We start from the raw sequence: 19,431 nt of genomic DNA, 5'->3' as shown, positions 1-19,431 counted from the left end.
GAAAGTGGCAGTGCAGATTATGGTTTACTTTAGGTCATGCTGCATACCAATGTATATGGTTTCCTTTCCAATTTTCTTTTAAAAGGGGAGGGGCCGTTTTGGCCAGTAATGCTGCTTCAAATGCTTGTAACATTTAATATTCCCAAAGGGATACATTTGTTATTAGCATTTTAAAAATGAAATTAGAATGCTGCTTTGGATTACGCCTTTCATTATTTGCAACTGGAAAGAATTGTTTTTTTCTGCTAAAAAAGCAACCTAGAGGGAGATATGACTTTAACGTAGATGGATATATCTGAGAACCAGTGTGACAAGTAAGTACATGTTTTCTTTCCTGTTGTAGAGAAGATTAATGAGAATATAATAACAAGTTATTTCCTTTGCTTTAAATTTAGCTCTCAGTAACAAGGCAACATGTGGAGTGGGAACATGTACTACTCGTAGAGCAATCACTTTCATGTTCTATTTCTTGACATGGCCCGTAGTTTTACAGTGTACAATATAATTGTTTCCAATTTTTAGATGAGGTATGCCTTAACTGCTGGCCACTGTATCGATTTTGCCATCTGCCCTAAAATCTTCCTCCTTTATGCTTGTGACATTCTTCATTTATGTCTGTCTGTATTTTGTCTTCAAACTTAACAATTTTATATAAATATACCTTGTGGTCATTTCATAGAAGTTCTACAGCAGAAGCTAATAGCAGTAAAATCACAATCAGGTCCTATTCTGAGTACCTGTCATCCAATTCATCTCTGGCTTCTAGCTCCTCCTCTCTGGTGTCAGGGTCCAGTGCACCTTTGTTCCTCACAAAGTCTTCACTGAGCCCTGCCTCTTGCAAGGTGCTGCGGAACCGACGCTCTGCGCCCTTCCTCGCATCTCTCTAAAAACAGAAATAGAATGAAATATCAAACTCATAGTACTGTGGCATTGACAGGTCCACCTGAAAAGAGATGCTCAGGAAGATATTTGCTAGTTAGATAGGTCATTGAAGCTTGCATGTCTCCTTACAAGTCTAAATGTCAGCACTTTCAGGAGTATTGATGCGTAATTTCCCTTGGCAGACAGAGCTGTTCTGAATCACAGAACTTTCTCTTGCAGGGTCACGCACATTTGGGCAGAGGTGACTTTTCTATTACATGAAATTACATACAAAACGCAGAATCTTAGGAAAGATAATTGTTTTAATGATACTATATAGTTTTTTAGTACAAAAAAGGCCATAATGGCTATCCACTTAATATAAATGTGTGTTCTTTTCCATAGCACTCTCTAAACCTATGCCATACAATACTAGCAACCCAAACCTTCCCAAGTCATTTTTCTTCCAGAAATCTTTTGGGAATTAAATATAAACCCTTGGCTAGTCTCCATTTTGAGATGTAATCTGGGTGGACAAAGTGCAAACACAAAAATGAAAGAGTATTCACTTCTAAAGCAACATGAGATTGAAACTAGTGTCAATCTAGCTATACGAAAAATAGCTGCATTCACCTACTGTAAGTATGAGGGTGTTAATTTTGCAAAACTGGCCTCTCAATGGAGATCAACAAATCACTGCCCAAGTTAAAGGCTCAACAATATTTCATGGCACTGCACAAATGACAACTGAATTTTGTGGTTTTTGTTCATTAATGACAATATGCTTTTAGGGGTGGGGGGGGGGGGGTGGAGTGCACTTAAGTGCGCTTGTGAGTTGGGTTGGAGAAACTGCACAAGCTCCCATGTAGTGTCTGAGCGGCAGACCAAGCCGCCCAGACGAATCCTGGTGCTCTCATGCTAGGTTTAGCATGAGAGCAGCACCAGAAGTGCATGGGGGAGCCTTTGCTGGTGTATCACGGACTGCTGGGACACAAGAAGAGCAGAGGAGCGAAGCGGCGTCGGAAACAGTACGTTTTAGCTATTATTATTTTTATGTCACACTCATCCCAGTCCCTGTCCCCCCCCGCTCTCCACGCCCCCACTCATCCTTCCCTTTGAGGTGTGTAGTGGCCACCGCTGGGTATTAGCAGGTTTATTGTTACATGCGGGAACTGCAGCACAATTAAAATGTATTAGATTGAAGGAGCAGATACTTTCAAGTTAATTCCTTCAAGTTGAAATATTTAAGCTGCGAATGACCATCACAGATTCACAATGATCGTCTCCCTCCATCCTCTTTTTGGCCCTCTGTAGTTACCTTGTCGTGATTCATCTGCCCAGAAAGAAGTGCGTCATTTACAACTGGATTGTCGTAGGGTGCTGATTCAAAGGAGGCATGTTAATGTAAAAAACAAAATCAATGTGAATCCTCCTTAAATGTACCCATGCCAACAGAATATCCTAGAAATGTAACTCTGTGAGTGATACTAATGGGTCCAATGTCACAGCATAAAGCAAAGGGCACCACAGGCACACTCCTCCCACCTTTGTAACCTGCTCAAATAGAAACGGTCTGTCCTTGACCCTCTTGTTCATCTCTTCAAGCTCAGACTTGTATTCCTTTGTTCGCTTTTGATCACTCCGCCTGAAAGAGAGTTTTCCTTATGAGTGTGTTTATGTCAAATCACATGGAATAATTAAAAAAACAGAAACATTTACTGTACTTCTCTCTGGGGGGCTTTTGTAAAGAGCTGCATTAAACGTTGTGGTTGCCTCAGTGCACTATTGCATGACGCCAGGTACAGATACAATTACAAAGAGTGTCTAAATGTTGTGGTGTATTGATTTGTATAGTGCATTAATCACGCAAGAGGGTATCCAGGTGGTTGGGCATGTGCTTAATTTTGTGGTCCCCAAAGTACTTATACGAATAGCCAACTCTTCAGCTTCTTGCTCAGGCTCTGATGTGTAGAGGGAGGTCATTCCATGTCTTGGGTGTGATGTAAGAGAATGAGCGACCTCCAGAACTGTGTGTCTTTAGAGGGTTCTGATGGTATTCTTCGACATTGAGACCATCATGAGGAAAGAACCTCTTGCTTGTGGGATTGTTACAGCTGATAATAGGCTTAAATGTCAACTCCCTTGTCAAGCACTCTGCAAGGACCTTCAGCTTTATTGAGGATCACACATTAGATGCTTTCTTGTAACAGAACCCTAGCTCAAAGATTCCTCTGGTCCACGTATTTTATTAGCAATACCTCTAAGTTATAAGATATTTCATCAGAACCATCTGGGTAAAACAGGGGACGAACTGAATGTTTTTCAGGGATCATTTGAATGCAAGATCCCGGAGTTTAGTGATATTTCTACAAGCTGTAACGCGGCCTTTCTCCCTGTCCCCCCCGCTGCAGGCTCTACTATGTCAAGTATGCTGGTCTAACATCAGTCCGTTAGCTCAACTATATTTTTCTTTAAAAATTGCAGTTTATATATCTAAATTGGCCTTAGGCTTGACAAAGATTTTACTTTTAGTTGTCTTTAATGTCTGGAGAGAGTAGAACTCCTTAGCATCCTCGTGGGAGTTTCTATATTCATTTGAAATGGTTGGTCTCACTCATCTAGTTTCCATACTTAATTACTCTGAACGACACGCTTTTGATCTTATATTTGTAATGGATGACTTTATAACTGACTTAACGGATTTGTTTCATTCTTTCCAAGTGTCTTTGCATTTGCTTTACATAATTCAGGCTAAGAGTTTATTAAACAAATATTTTCCCGTTATTCCCCATTGAAAACCTAAGTTCCTCTTCTGCCCACTTTCTCGAGATTTCGAAGATCACGAAAACATACCAAGGATGTAGGTCATTTGTCTTTCATGTTGCAGAAAGTGGAACTCACTCCCCTGTCATCTACGGAGCCGGACCAGGCTAACATTTGAAGAAATAGCTTACATCCTGGCTATTTACTCTCATAAATGTCTTCCGCCATTCTGCTAGCCACTTTACCATTCCTGATTTCGTCAACCAGTCTCATCTGTTACAACAATGGAGGTGACATGAAAATTATTCTAAAAAGAGATGGGCTTGAAGCCCTCTACAAATCAAAACTTGACAATTGCCTTTACACCATTAATGCATGGATTATGAGTAGCTACATAAAGTGCACAACCACAAAAAATATTGTGACCTATAGACAAAGGCAAAAATGCCACCCTGTCACTACATGGCCCAAGGAACTCGAATCACCTCCGACAACATCAGAAAAGTAAAAAAAAAAAACCTAGGGGTAACCATGGATTCAAACCCATCCTTGATACCACCTCAACAATGTCACAATGAGCACTTTCTATACAATGAAAACACTGTTGCATCTCCCATACCCTAGATACCAGCGAATGCTACCAACTATTCTCAAATTTCTAGTCTCCAAGCTTGACTATGCCACCAGCCTATACCTTGGCACACCCAGTTTCATCAAACACAAAATACAACTAAAACAAAAGGCTGTCGCAAGACTCTGTCTTCACCTCCTCCTGAGAGAACATGTGACTCAAATCCTGTAATTCCTACACTGGCTACCAATAGCCAGAAGAGCAATGTTCAATGCAGCCTGCATTATCAACAGAACTGCCCAAGAAAAAGGGCCACTGCACCTACAGTTAACTTCAGGAAATACAAACAAAAAAATGCCACTGTGCTCCAGGCGTACTACTATGCCATAATACATAGGAAACTCTGCTTCCTTAGTACAAGCTGCAAATCTCTGAAACTTGCTACCAGCCAAACTTCTAAGCATTCAGGAACATATGCACTTTAGATGACAGTTGAAAACATGGCTATTTCCAAAGGCAACTACATCATCCCACAACCTTCGGATATAACATAGAAACATAATCACAACTTGAAACACATTCTACAGTTTACAGATATCAAGCAGTTCGTTACTTTCTAGATCTAGAGGAGTTAAGAAGGGCTGACTATGGTTCATCTGGGTATTATATTGTAATGTCAATTCATATATAACCTTTTCGGCCGACATTAATACAATAACACTCTGCATTTGGCATACTCATACAAGTTTCATAATACCTCCCTTTTACTGCTTAATACTCTTACACACACAAAAGGCTTATCCGCTACCAGTCTTGTCCATCACCCAGTACTGCACCAGTCCGTGAACTGGCCATCACCAATACAACAGGCATGGGATAAATTAAGAGATCTTCCACACACTGCTTGCCAATTGGAGGGATCTCATCTAGTACACCACTTGAAGTCCCAACTACCTACATACTATGACCGCTTTTTTGCATGTCACAATAACAAGCATATATTAGATAATGGTACCATAGTCCATGAAACAGATCTCCCTCTCACATCTCTCTCAGACTATGACTGTTCAAGACCATAAACTTTAAACAAAATCTCAGGCTGCTACAGTAACCAGCTAAGCAGACTATGATCATAAGAAATACCATAGAGGGTCCTGCAGAGATACTCAGAGATGCCCTATTACTGAAACCATAAACTGAGCTTCTATCTCTCACATCTCTTCATCCACCACACTGCCAAGCGCTGCATTCCATAACGCAATAACCACATCTCACTGGTCATCACGCACAACAATGAAGCACTTCCCACAGAGGATCCAAAATAAGAGCAACCTTCCAACCGAATACCCTACACAGTGTAGCTTGCCGCCCATGTTAGCAAGCACTTCAGCTCCCCACCACAGTGGTAGTCAGCATTATTAACAATTTTTATTACGCCAACGACAAGGAAGGTAGCTTTTTAATATATTTGTGTGCAGATACATGTGGAATTTCTTTAAATGTATTAAGCCATTTTTACTGAGCAGAATGGTCTTATTTCTATTTTATATAGGTTTCATTAATAATACTGTATTTTATTTAGGTATCTTACTTTTGTAGTTCATGTTTTAAAAACGTATCACAATACTGAAATTGATGATAATTTAATGCTGCGTATTACTTTGTATAGCCAACCAGAGGCTTCAGTACAATAAATGCTCAATTTTCACCAACTAGTTTAATCTCTAGCAGGATAGCACATCATTTGTGTAAACCTCTATACAAACCAGTTTTCTTTCAGCTTTTCCTTAAAAACTTCCTGTAGAGGTTTGTGAGGATCAAGAACTTTTGCCCTTCTGGTCACCGATTTGTTCAATGCTTGAGATTTCTTCCTGTGGGTATCCATCCATGAAGCTCGCTCGATATCCTTGCTCTGCTTTTCTTGTAATGAACACCTAAAAGTGAAAAAATAATGTATTAGATTGGCCCATTATCATATTTAGGAATGCTGTTGCCAACTCTAGTTGTGTGGTTATTAAGCAGCCATAGGCACATGGATGAGATTAATATTACATTAGGTTGTCATACGCAGAAAAAGAAGCGTAACACCAAATCTTCGATTTTAAAATCATGGCAGTAAAATATACAATGGCTTACATAAATGTAAACTGAACATATAAAAATATACAGGCATAAAAGTTAAATTTTTACAACTACATTGTTGAATTGCACTTACACCTACATTAATCTCTATCTTAATCACTGTTACCTCCAGCTAGCCTAACCATTTTACTCTATTGATTGTTACCATTGTTTCTTAGGGGCAGTGCCTGTACCAGCTGCCTTGTCACCCTTCTCCTGTACCTTCTTCTAATAACATCACTTAAACCTTCCTTTCTATTAAAATAACCCCAGTTTTGGCCCAACCCCCAAAGCCAAACTGTACTCCATTGCTTACCCTAACCATAAAATCTTCCATTACTCTAACACAACCCTGATGTTAACCTAACCCTAAGGTTCCTTACTCAGCCCGGCGCTTTTCAACGTCTACATGGCCCGCTCGCTAAGATCACCGGCCAACGTGAGCTAAACATAGTCTCCTATGCTGACGACACCCAACTGATCCTCTCCCTGTCCAACGACTCTGTGCAAGGCAAGAGGAATTTCCACAACAGGATGAGAGCACTCGCTGCCTGGATGGAGGCCGGGAAGGACCTCAAGACCTGGCTCTTTGACTGAGCAACACGCCTACATTCAGCGCCTTGAGACCCTAAGGGTGATTAGCCGCGCTTTACAAATTCTTGATTGATTAACCCCATCCCGTAACTCCTACTCCTATCTCCACTTCTTACCAAACCCTAAACCATGCACCTTACCTTACTCTGAACCATAATGTGAGAAATTGGGCTGTTGGTTGACTGGGGTCTGAGCCCTTGCAAAGCAACAGCCACAATCCCTTGCAGGGTGAACCACAACAAGTCACTAAATTCATCTATGCTTAAGCCTTGGTAGTTTGGCACAAAAAGAAGTCAGGCGTAACTTCGAGGCGATGTGTAAAGTATTTATGCAGCACACAAACAGTAATATAGTGAAAACACAAGACAAGAAAAATCCCATACCAATTTAGAAATATAAAGTTTAATAAATTCTTTATTTGACACCAAAACAACAAAAATTCAATCAGTAGAACTGGAGTTTTGATTTTTTTAAGTTTAAGGTTCAAAATAGTACCTAAAAGATAAAAGTACCAACTTCAGATATCTGGTCACCTTTTAGCACCACAATCAAGGGTCCAGGAGTGAATGGAGACCTCTTGGGGTTCTAAACTCACGCAGACTGGGTCCAGGTTTGAGTTAAAGATGGTGGGAGCCTGTTATGTCCCTATGGCTCTGAAAACAGGAGGCTAGCACACTAGCCCTTGGAGTCACTTCTGGTAGTCCTGGGTGCAGTTTTAGATGCAGGACTCAACAGCAGGGCCGGCCTCTTTGGGATCGAGGCTGGCCCCAGGCAGCGAAGCAGTCCTCCCAAGTACAACAGAAATCTGGCAGAGTGTACGAAGATAACATCAGCAGGCAGTCCTCTGAGAGTCCTTCTGCTGGTCCAGTAGTGAATTGAAGATTGGGTCTGAGCCCCCTTCTAGACCCTGGTACCCTGCTCCTAGAAGGTGAGAGAAGTTTCTAGAAAGGTTCTTTTAAGTTCTGGGAGTTTCCTGCTTTGCCTGCCCAGGTTCCAATCTGGCTGCACTGACCATACAGGGTTGTTAAGCCTATTGTGAGGAGACAGGACAGAGCCTATTCTGGTACAAGTGGGGCTGCACTTAGCTCCCCCCACCCCCACCCCCACCCCTCATGCCATCAAGCCAGTTAATGGCCCATTGAGGCTCAGCTAATCCCACTATTTTGTTACTGTCTGGGAGGAATTCACAAAGTCCTAACTGTCAGTTAACCTGTCATGTGACTTAAGACAAGCTGCAGACACAAAGGGTAAGGGAAAGAAAACGCCAACTTTCTAGAAGTGGCATTTTCAAAATTGTAATGATAAATCCAACTACACCATTAAAGAGTTTCTCGTCACCATTTCATTGATACCAAACATGATATCTCTACCTCCCCTCATTTAGGAATTACAACTTACTAAATGTAATAAGGAATCCCCAATGTTATCCTATGGGGTGTAGGCCTCACAGTAGTGAAAAACAAATTTGGGAGATTTTCACTACTAGGAATGTAAAACTTAAAAGTACATGTCCTGTCTTTTAATTACATACCACCCTGCCCTGTGTGCTATCTACCTTAGGGGTGACTCATATGTCATAAAAGGGGAGTTTAAGGCTTGGCAAGGGCTTTTAAAAGCCAAGTTGACAAAGTTGACATGGCAGTGGCAGACCTAGGACACGTTTTCAGGTGCTACCTAAATATGTGGCACAATACGTGCTGCAGCATTTAATCTACAGGCCCTGATATACCGCTCTATAAAGGGACTCACAAATCAATTAAATATGCCAATCAGGTATATGCAAATCAAACCATGATTAGGGAAGTGAGCACAAGCATTTTAGCTGGTTAGCATGGTGTACAGAGTCCTAAGGCCAACAAAAGCAAAAATCCAGCAAAACGTAGGAGAAGGAAAGCAAAATGTTTGGGGTGGGGTATGGGGTGACCCAGTAGAGAGGGCCAATTTCACCACCTAAACATAACCTCACCCTAAACATCTCCACACCCCATTCCACGCAGTTTTTAAAAACATTTTTTTTGTAAAATTCAACTTTTTCTAATCTAACTTGTCCATATTTTGTCTTTACATTTCAATCCACTTTTTTATCCTATTTGTTTCACTGCAAACCTACTAAGCATTGCACTAGGAATGTTAGCTCCAAAAGAAGATCTCTCATAAAACTGGTGAAGCTTGAAGAAGAAGGGCATATACACAAGATCCATCTATCCCTACACTGATGAGTAAGGGAAGTCCATATGATGCAACAGGACATCTCCAAGTAATAGTGGAGTAATTGGAGAACCAGAAAGAAAAGGGACAGGTGCCTATTAGAATCTGTTAATAAGCTACACAATGTGAACCTGGGACGTGATTTAAATTGAAATGAGATACAGGCTGGATATCTGAACAGCAAGAACACAGACAACCTGAAAACAAATTAATTTGGGGTGGAGAAAATGCACTTGAGGTTCACCAAGCTCCTTTTTATGGTAGATACAAATAAGGAACTGAAGAAATGAACGTGGGCTTAATGAAGGCACTAAATACAGTACACATCCAAAGGAACACATTTTCAAGACCCATAGAATACACTTGGGTTTGCAGGTCAAATCTGAGGTCTGCACGGCTTCTGCTCATGAAATAAAAGTCCTCCGGGTCTTCAGTGTGTGGGCTGTAGTCATTAGAATGTATGGGTGCATCAGGTCCCAAATGAGCTGTATGTACACTCCAGCCATGGATTACAGGGCTGTGGCAAATTAGGAATGAGTTGTGTGTGGACTTCAATAAGTGAGCAAGATGGTGTTGCAAGATAGGACTGAGCTGTACGTTGTTTCCAGTCATTACAATAATGAGGGTGCAGGAAGTTTAGAATGATGTGACTCAGTCAAACAATAGAGATGTAGGAGTCAAGAGCAAGCTGTATCTTGGCATCACGCGTTAGACTAAAGATGTGCTGCAAAGCACAGTTCTTCAGTGGGTCAGCTTGAGGAATTATACTGAGGGGTACTACAAGCCAGGTAGATTGTATATGGGCTTCACTTGTTAAAAACAAGTGATGGTGAAGGTCACTAGTAAGCTATAATGTGGCTTAGGTAATACAATATAAAAGACACTACAAGTTTTACAATGAATTTCACTCAGAAAATAAAAGCCTACTGGGACTGCAGGTCTGGGTGTGGCCAATAGGAACAAGATGGCAGAGACATAATCTAAGTGTCCACGCCCCATCACCAACATCCTGCACCATCTACCCATCCCTGGGCACTGAACCAGACTGTCGCTCCAGGACTCACACTGCCCGACACGTAGAAGGCCTTATAGGGTAATGCATGATGCAGAAGGAACATGCCTCGTATATCCCCTAGAGGTGAAGGCCTGAATTGAGCCATGTGGGTTGGCAACCGCCATTAGTAATTTGGTCGCGGTGCGGTAGATCTGGCCTGCAATGGGGGTGGTCAGAGAGTGTTGTCACAGCAGTGGATCACAAAGGGTGTCGACGCACAATTCATAGGGGAGTGCTGCTGCACTGGCGGAGGCCTGGGCCCTGCCTCTGTGTGGCTCATAGGTGCGGGATCTTGTGGTGGGCAAGAGGAGGCCTGTAATCGGGGCCAGAGACTTCGCTGGGCAGGGCAGACCTGCTGCAGATGAAAGCTGCTTGCCGCCCTTCATGTATCTATGAGTGTGGCTGACTGCAAAGCAACTGGTGGATGTGAGCTGCTGCCCCGGTGGGAGGACTGTGCTGTGAAGTTACGGTTCTGGGATGCCCGAGATGGTTTGATGTAGTGGACCACTCTAGGCAGAGGCTGGATGAGGCCAGACGAGGAGGCTGGGAGAAGAGGGAACTGGCTCACCGATGTACTATGTATCCTGGCTCTTGAACGGAGGCTGGGGGCTGTGGTGGCCTAACCCCCTGGGCTGTGGTTCCTGAGACACTCTGCCACTGCCTGGTCATCCGGATACCTCTCGATGGGAGTCGACTGGAGTACAGGTCCTGGGTAACCAATCCCCTGGAGTCGTGTTGACCTGGTGGCATTGCCATTGTAGACCACCCAGCAAGACACCTTAAATTGCTCTGATCAGTCATCGCCTGCGGGTGGGGAATCGGGGACTGTGGCCTGATGGGTATTTGAACAGCTTTGACGGGATGGGCAAGCCCACAGCTAAAAGCTCCACCAGCTGTGGACTGGGGCAATGCTCCCTAATAGGGTACCGGATGGACCAAGGCCCGAAGAAGCAAGGGGAGGTACTGGAGCACAAAGATGCAGAGGCTATATTGCAAACAATCTGAGAGTCCTGCATGCCACTAGAATAAAAAGGTAGATTCTATAGCGATCAATGTGGTCCTCCTTCAGGCGTACCACAAAAAGCTGGCAGAGGGTGGCTGAAACGGAGTCCACCATAGCCAGTTTGAAGCCTACAGTCTCTGCCTAACACCAAAGTATAGAGACCCTGCAGCGGGACCTGAAGCTGTTACAAAATTGAGTGGAAGATGCGGAGGGCTGATCTTGCCACAATAACATCAGGATAGTGGGCTTGCCCGAACGCATCAATGGTCCCTCTGCACAATGTTTTCTGGAAGGATCACTGCTAAAGAAAGTGCTTACTAACACCCAATCCAAGTTCTTCACAGTAAAGAGGGCCCACAGAGAACCAGGCCACCTGTTACCCCTGGGCCCCCCTCCGTGGCAGATGTTGGCCAGGCTGCTGAACTACCGGGAACACAATGATATTCTGCGGCAGGCACGCACCCATGGGCCTTACGATCTCCGGGGACAAAAGATTTACCTTTTCCCAGACTATACAGACCAAGTACATCCTCTCTTTCTGGAGGGACCCACTAGCCTGGAAGCCCATCAATTTTAAGTACTTGGGGGTGCAGATTTATCACACAGATTGAGACCTCACAGGAGGCATCCTAGACAAATGTGTTTCTCGGATATGGGACACAATTCCCTTTTGGCTTTGCCTCAACTTGTCCCCTTGAGTATCAGTTATTCCATTTTGTAAGTAGGACAGGAATAAAAGGAAATAATAGACAGAGTGAATAAGTTTTTGTTGCAGAGAAGCCATTGAACATTAAAAGCTGGGAAAGTGGGCTTGCATTAGGTATGGATGTTACTCACCGAATGGCAGATTCTCTCCTCTTAGTGCTGTCTGTGATGTAGACTGGCAGTGTGTTGGAGGACAAGGAAGACAGGCCAGTCAGCGAATGGCTTCGCCTCATTGTACTGTGGACCTCTTCCTCTTCCTAAAATGAACAACATCGCATGAACCTCCAAACATAGTATACCAATAAACACAAGAGGGGACTTATACTTGACATTTACTGCCACATGATTCTAATGTGCATAACCAGACCTCCAAAATGGTACAACTAAGAGGCACTTTACCAAAGCCTAACATATGGAAACTGTCTCCTTTGCACTGACAAGAGAGCACTATTGCTGGAGAAAGCAGTTTGGCACCACCTTCTCAATAACCAGATCTGGGGCCTGATTGAGATCTCAATGGATGGAATACTCTGTCACAAAAATGATGGATATCCTGTTCACAGGTATTACGATCCCCATAGGATATAATGGGATCGTAATACAGCAGACAGGATATCTGTCGAATCTGTGACAGAGTATTCCCACTGCCAAGATTTAAATCAGGCCCCTAGTTATTAGAACACCCTGGTGCGCAATTCACAAGTGGCATAATCCTGCTTCCACAATAATACAATAGGGTGTTTAACCGTAGCTTTACATTTGGAGATTTTAGTGGCACCTCACATAGGGTGCTATAAGAAGAACACAAGTGGAACTATAATACCAGAGTGGAACCTTTGTAAATGGTGGAATACAGCACCTCTAATATGCCACAGTAACCATATGCAACCAGGACACAGCGTTTCAAAACAAGGTTGCACGTCTGGAGATTCTGGTACTTGGCACTCCTCTGCTCATAACCGGGGATCATCAGGATGCAATCTGATGTTCAGTAATGCAAAACATTTGATAAGAAGACAATGCGAGTTGTAGCAAAGCATGCCCTCACCTTGGGCCCACCGTCCATGCTCTTCCTTGGCCTGGTGCGTAGGTTAGAAGTGCTCAGGTTGAATGGTTTATTGCGAGTTGCTTCCTTCATCTCACGAGTTTTCATCACCTTCCTCTGGAATGCCCTGTAAAGTGAATCAAAGTCAGGCACTTGGGGATTGGTCCTGGGCTGGAAGCGTAAGTTCTCCTGCAAGAAGCTGAGCCGTTCAGCCTGAGTTTTCAGGCCGGTGCTGGATACAGCATCTTTCCTTCCCCTCTCCAAAGTGATAGGTGCTACAGACTTCTGCAGTAAATCTTTAGCTCGCATCTGAATACGGATTTTTCTGTATAATTCAGCCTCTGTAAAAGAGAGAGATAGGACAGAGCAAGTACATTAAAGGAGACAGAATGAATCATAGGTTCTTAGAAACCCTTGCCAGGCTGCCAATTTAAATTAACCAGTTTCAAGATTTCAAATGGTCACAAGATCCTTTTGACTCAGGCCTTAGTGTACACAAACACAAGACTGCTTCCTTACACACAGTAGTGAGAGGATTTCTCGCTACAGACAATTAGAAGCAGGATCCTACCTAGCCTTCTGTCATATAAGGTATCAAAAGTGGGATCCTGGCATGGTTTGCACCCTTCTGCATTTATCAGTATTACAGTATGGGTGGGGTGTGGACTGAAGACCACACTCATCACTCAGGAGGGCAAGGAATAACTTTTGGGTTAGGGAAAATCCTTTGGAATAACCCAAGGGATTCCAAGGAATACACTCTCCCTTAGCTAATTTCAGTCAGAACTGGGTATTCGTGGCCCAAATAATCAAAGAAAATTGGTCTCAGTCGAAGACCACCTCAACTTTGTTTCTCTAAAGAAAATACATTTTCTTTATAATGACCCTCACCCTCTCTAGTGGCATGCTTCATCATCGAGTCCACCCCAGCACCTAAAAGCTAGGGTGGGCTCTACCGAAAGTCTGGGAGCACTTGAAGATAGCCTGCTGGGGGGGTCTAAAGATGAAAAATACCTTAGTATTCACCAAGGTGTACCTTTATTGAGAGTGATAGTGGATATGATAAAAATAATTTTAATAATGGGGCTACTTTAAGATTTTATGGTCCTATAACCCTCACTTCAAATCGTCAACATGTTTCAGCCTTAGTTACTGGCCTAAAGGGTCCTGGGCTTTCATCAGGATATATACCAAATACCAGCCCTGGTATGTAGCCTAAAACCTGACTATATGATCATGCAGTTAAAGTCATATGCATACTGGGAGCAGAATAGCTCGCCTGAGGAAAATAAGCAGGAGGTGTTTTGGCAGCATGTTACCCATGACAATGCAAGTACGGAGGTCCCTCCCCTCCATATACAAAAAGGGATTCTCATTCCATCTGAGGGCCAGAGGACTCTGACCTCCTTCTAATCCTCAATGATTAAACCTGGTGCCGATGTCTTTTACGATAAAACAAATACCTTGATAATGATCTTATTTTACTGTGTGTCTTCTCGACTGCCCTCTGAGAAGTAAAGTAGTAACCCGATACGGATAAGTGTGTACACATGTGTATTCACTTGAGATATTGGTCTGTCTAATTTATATATGTGTGTGTGTATTTTGTTTGTACTTTCACCAGATGTGGTTTCTAGTCACTTACGGGGAGTGAGACTTTATGTGCACACAGACCGTTGGGACTGAATTCACAACACATGTGTTCTCTACTTGTAATGCAAGCTACAAATCGACACGTGTGATTATCACAGATAAAGATCATTAATTATTCAGGCTTATCACAGTCCACATTGTGTGTACGCATGACAACCTGACATGGCAATGTTTTTTTAATACAAAGCGTTGCAGTGAATATACTGCGGTTTCTCTTGTTTCTCTCTGTTACAGGAACCACAAGATTGCTGATTTTCCTCAGGTGAGTTGTTCTGCTCTCTGCATGCATATGATTTTCACTGCATGATCATATACTCGTATTTTAGGCTATAGACTGGGGCTGGTATTTGTATACATCTTGATGAAAGCTTGGGACCTTATAAGCTAGTAAATAGGGCTAAAAATGTCAATGATTTGAAGTGTGGGTCATAGGACCATAAAATCTTAGTGTATCACCCATTATTTTAAACATATCCACGATCACTCTCAATAAAAAGGGACACTTTGGTGAATAGTGAAGTATTTTTAATCTTCAGACCCCCGGAAGGCTATCTTCAAGTGCTCCTGAAGTTTTGGTATAGCCCACCCCAGTTTTTAGGGGCTGGGGCGGACCCCATGATGAATCATAAACTACTAGAGTGGGTCAGGGTAATTATAAAGAAAATAATTTATTTTCTTTAGAGAAACAAAGTTGGGGTTGTCTGACTGAAACCATTTCTGGGTCAGGAATACCCAGTTGTGACTGACCTTTCTACATTTGCCACTGTGTTCAGATGAATAGCAATGTCAGCACCTGTCTACTTCCTATGCTGTGATCAGATGTACAGCAATGTTAGAAGTGATATCCTGGCATACTTAGCAACACTGAGATCAGTGAAAGAGAAGACTGTGAAAGAGAAGGCGCAAGAACATGAGAAGGAGATAAATATGGGACAAAGTGCAACTGAATGTGAAGTAAGAATTGAAGGGATCTGCCAGACTGGGAGCAGGTGTATTTTTCCCTACACGATCTACCCTTGGATCATTTGAAGTTTGTTATTGTTATTTTTTTTTAATAGAGTAAATAAGGTATCCTGCATGTGCTAGATGGTTTCCGGCTAGGACATTGCACATTTGTGGGTAATGAGAGTACACCATGTATCAATCAAGACAAAATGTAAGGTGCAACAGTTTAATTAAATTGGATTGAGCAGGTAATTCTAGTCGATATAAACGTGTTTGGCGATTGACCTTCACATGCTACATATATTATATATAAATATTAATGTTCAAGTAGCCATGCTCAATAACCTGTGCTCAGGCTCCCAGTCAACAAGTGCATCACATACAAACTCCTGATTCACACCTACAAGGCACTACACAACATAGGACCGGCATACCTCAACCGCATCCTCACCTTCTACATAACCAACAGACATCTCCATTCTTCCCAGCTCACCCTTGCAGCCATTTCCAAGATTCAGAAAAGCACAGCAGAAGACAGATCCTTCTTCTACCTCGCAACCCAGACATGGAACACGCTACCTCTCAAGCACAGCCAAGACCGCCTCACTGAAGCAGTTCAGGAAGGACCTCAAGCCCTGGCTCTTCGATTGAGGAGCACGCCCACAAACAGTACCTTAAGACCCTACGGGTGATTAGCCATGCTTTAAAAAAACAAAAAACGGATTGATGGATTGTGACTTGATTCACAACTTTTCTCTTATGCAAATTAGGGGATGCCCACAAGCACTTTAGTTTTACGGATGCCATTGTTCACTACATTGACAAAGACTTGCCCCTTAGAAACGTTGGTGTAAGATACTTGTGTAGGAGCTTTGCTGGATAAGCACAGAGATATTTGGATGGACCTAAGCAGTGCTAGAAAGGTAACCAAGGAAGCCATCAGAAAACTTGGCGGTGTTGAACTACATTATAAACTGACAGATTGGGGTAAGTCGCTTTCTTTCTCTACCCAGCCTCAAATTAGACTCTGTTTCAATCAAGTTCCAATCCAAGAGACAATGTAGAGGTTATTAGTACTGAGACCAAAGTCCACCTCCTGGTCTTTACATCTATATTAATTAACTCTAAACATATGTCTTACAATAACCCTAATCATAATCAATCTAGGCCTAATTTTAAAACCTGGCCTAACTCTGCACCTTACCTGACCACTAGCCCTAACCCACAACTGCTCCAATCATCAACCAACTCCGCCTGAACTCTAACCAACACACTTACCATTAAACATTTGCTGGTAGTAATGTGTCCACTATTGTGCCTCCAATGGAGTGGATTCAAGGTAAAGGTGATGCACCAATGTGAATACTGGTGTGAGAATTTACCTCTCCTTTACTCGTGGCTGGACAGGTTGATGGCGAGCTCTAGCCCATCATCCATGGGGGACTGTGTTTGATGTATGTATTGGTAGGGGCTGAGACTGGAGGACAGTAAGAGCCAATACTGTTTTTATCTTATGCTACTAAATCATGTTAGCATGGATCGGTGGTTGCTGATTCTGCCGCTAGAACTGGGAGTACAGTGATTAAGTCAAAGCAGCTCTATGGTTGCTTGCACTGCTACACAAAAAAGATGATGGACGGAATGCTGAACATTGTCAAACATTCATCCCCAGTAACAGATCTGCGTTTAATCCCTAGTTATCTTGCTTGCCACGCCATTCCAGTTTGGACCCAGCCATATGCAAATCAGCCTGTGATGTTGCTATGTGTGCTACGTCGGTCCTTTGCTTGCTGCGCCACTTGATTCAAGCTAGCCTGGCTGATGAGGGGTGATACCCTGAAACCAGTCCAGAATGCTCGTTTCCAGTCCAGGGAGGGCCTGGCCTGGCAGTTCGGGCTGGACTGTTCCTATGGGGAGCAGGGTCAAGACCTATTAGCATATGGCTGGGTCCAAACTTGGGTGATGTGGGGAGCAAAATAATGATGGATTAAACCCAGATCTCTGACTAGAGGTGAGTGTTTTAAAGGTTTCAACACTCTGCCCATCATTTTATTTTGTGCTGTTGCTTGTACTGCTGTTGAGAGGTAAGCTGGTCTAGTAATTCAGGCTGGACTGTTCTTGTTGGAGCAGAACAAAAGTGGATTTGCAGATGGGTGGAGTCTGTCTGGAGTGGGAAAGTAGGCAAAAAATAAAGGATTGGAATTTGGCCAGAGTGACTATCAGTCACTGAACCTTTTGCAAGCATTTTACCTGTTACCTTCGTGTTTTCCTCTGTATGATGCCCTAAGTACAACAGGTATGCTCTGTCGGGGGTCTAGTACTCACTGCATGACAGGAACCAAGCTGTACCTCACTGCCAAAGGTTACCTGGGCTGAAATCTGCGTAGTCTTGCTTGTGCTCCCTTTTAGAAGGGACGTGGCATGGCGGTTAATGCTAGACTGTTCTTATTGGTGCTGGATAAAGACTGATTTGCATATAGCTGGTCATTTTTTTAAGTGGTACAATGAGAATATAACGAATGTAGCTTGAGCAGTTGCCATTGGCTGAGACTTTTGAAAGCATTCCATCAATCACCTTTGCGTTTTTCACACTGGTCGTGGAGCCATCCCTTCCAGAGACTGACTTCATCTTGATATGTGCCAAACAGAAAGGGGGGGGGGGGGGGGGGATTGAAATATGTGCTTTCCATACTGGTGTAATGTGGATAATGTGGATGCTGGAATGCTCATGAATACTTGTATCATGGCAGTGTCTGCAGCCTGAATGAAAACTGGATTGCCTGAGCCTGGGCTGGAGTCATTAAGATTAATACTCAGGTGTAATAAACAAAGGAACCTATACTAGTTCCTAACTCTGTTCTGCTAAACTCACTTAGCGATGCTCACAATGTGTAAAGTAAGCAATCCTGGCATTTTAACAGCATCAGTAGCACAGTAAATTACACCATGAGAAATTAAACTGGAAAAAAATACTTGTTTAGAGCCATAAACGCCTAGGCCTCCAGTCATTTATGTACCTTCAGTTACAAAAAATATATTTTAAATTATTTTCTAAACGACATTATTTTCCGGGATCTCTACGCCATTGTTGCATATTTGTACAACTCTACCGGTATGTTGTGCAGGAGATGCCTTTGCAAGCATCAGCGATCAGCAAGATGGCACAATGAGCAGAACGCCTGGTGGGTTTGAGCAGAGCCCTTGGAAGCTTGTATAGTGACCCTGACAAGAAGTAGCACCCTGAGCCAAACCTCTAATGAAATTGCCATGATCCCCAATATTTGAGCTGCTTTTGCGTGTGACTAAATATCACGTGTAACAGTCTAACTCATCCGCTAAGAAATGAGGATGAGCTTCACAATTTAAGTGATCAGTTTAAAACCTATGTTTCCAATGCTAATATCTAACGAGCTGTTTCAATGTAATCCTCTACCACACATAGAGACCTAATTAGTGGGTGTCCACTGTATTTTATGATCAGAATGCACACTCGGTGCCAGGCAAGCATACGTTGTTTGCTGTGCCTATGCTTCAGTTGGTCCTTTCATGAAATCTGAGAACTTCTACATGGTGTGACAGAGAAGAAATCATGGTTTTGAATTTATAAGCAGATCTATGATTAGAATGGTCTGTGCTGAAAGTAAGTTTCATTGTAAGTATATATATATATATGTATATAAGTTCAATGGCATGTATTGCTGCAGATACAAATGCTGTGCATATATCGCCATCTAGTGTTGGGCTCGGAGTGTTAAGTTATTTTTCTTCAAAAAAGCTTTTTCGAGTCACGAGATTGAGTGACTCCTCCTCTCGGTGATAGTGCCCATGGGCATCAAGTCCTTTGTTAGATTGTTTTCTTTCTACCATCGGGTTCGGACGCGTTTCCTCACGATCTGGTGAATCCAGAT

General features: G+C 42.8%; 1 protein-coding gene across 1 annotated transcript in view; it reads right to left on the bottom strand.

The window, feature by feature from the left end:
* Positions 1-19,431, bottom strand: part of FAM161B (FAM161 centrosomal protein B) — a 67,524-nt gene that overhangs the window by 19,925 nt on the left and 28,168 nt on the right. The window contains exons 4-8 of the mRNA XM_069208510.1: positions 12,929-13,266; positions 12,013-12,137; positions 5,962-6,129; positions 2,407-2,506; positions 738-883 (exon numbers count right to left, since the gene is read on the bottom strand). Coding sequence (XP_069064611.1) covers positions 738-883; positions 2,407-2,506; positions 5,962-6,129; positions 12,013-12,137; positions 12,929-13,266 — 877 coding nt within the window. The remainder of the gene's footprint in view (positions 1-737; positions 884-2,406; positions 2,507-5,961; positions 6,130-12,012; positions 12,138-12,928; positions 13,267-19,431) is intronic.

Source organism: Pleurodeles waltl, chromosome 9 (genome assembly GCF_031143425.1).
Source record: "Pleurodeles waltl isolate 20211129_DDA chromosome 9, aPleWal1.hap1.20221129, whole genome shotgun sequence".
NCBI lineage: Eukaryota > Metazoa > Chordata > Amphibia > Caudata > Salamandridae > Pleurodeles > Pleurodeles waltl.
The sequence above is the reverse complement of the archived record's forward strand: the minus strand, read 5'-3'. Positions and strand labels throughout refer to the sequence as shown.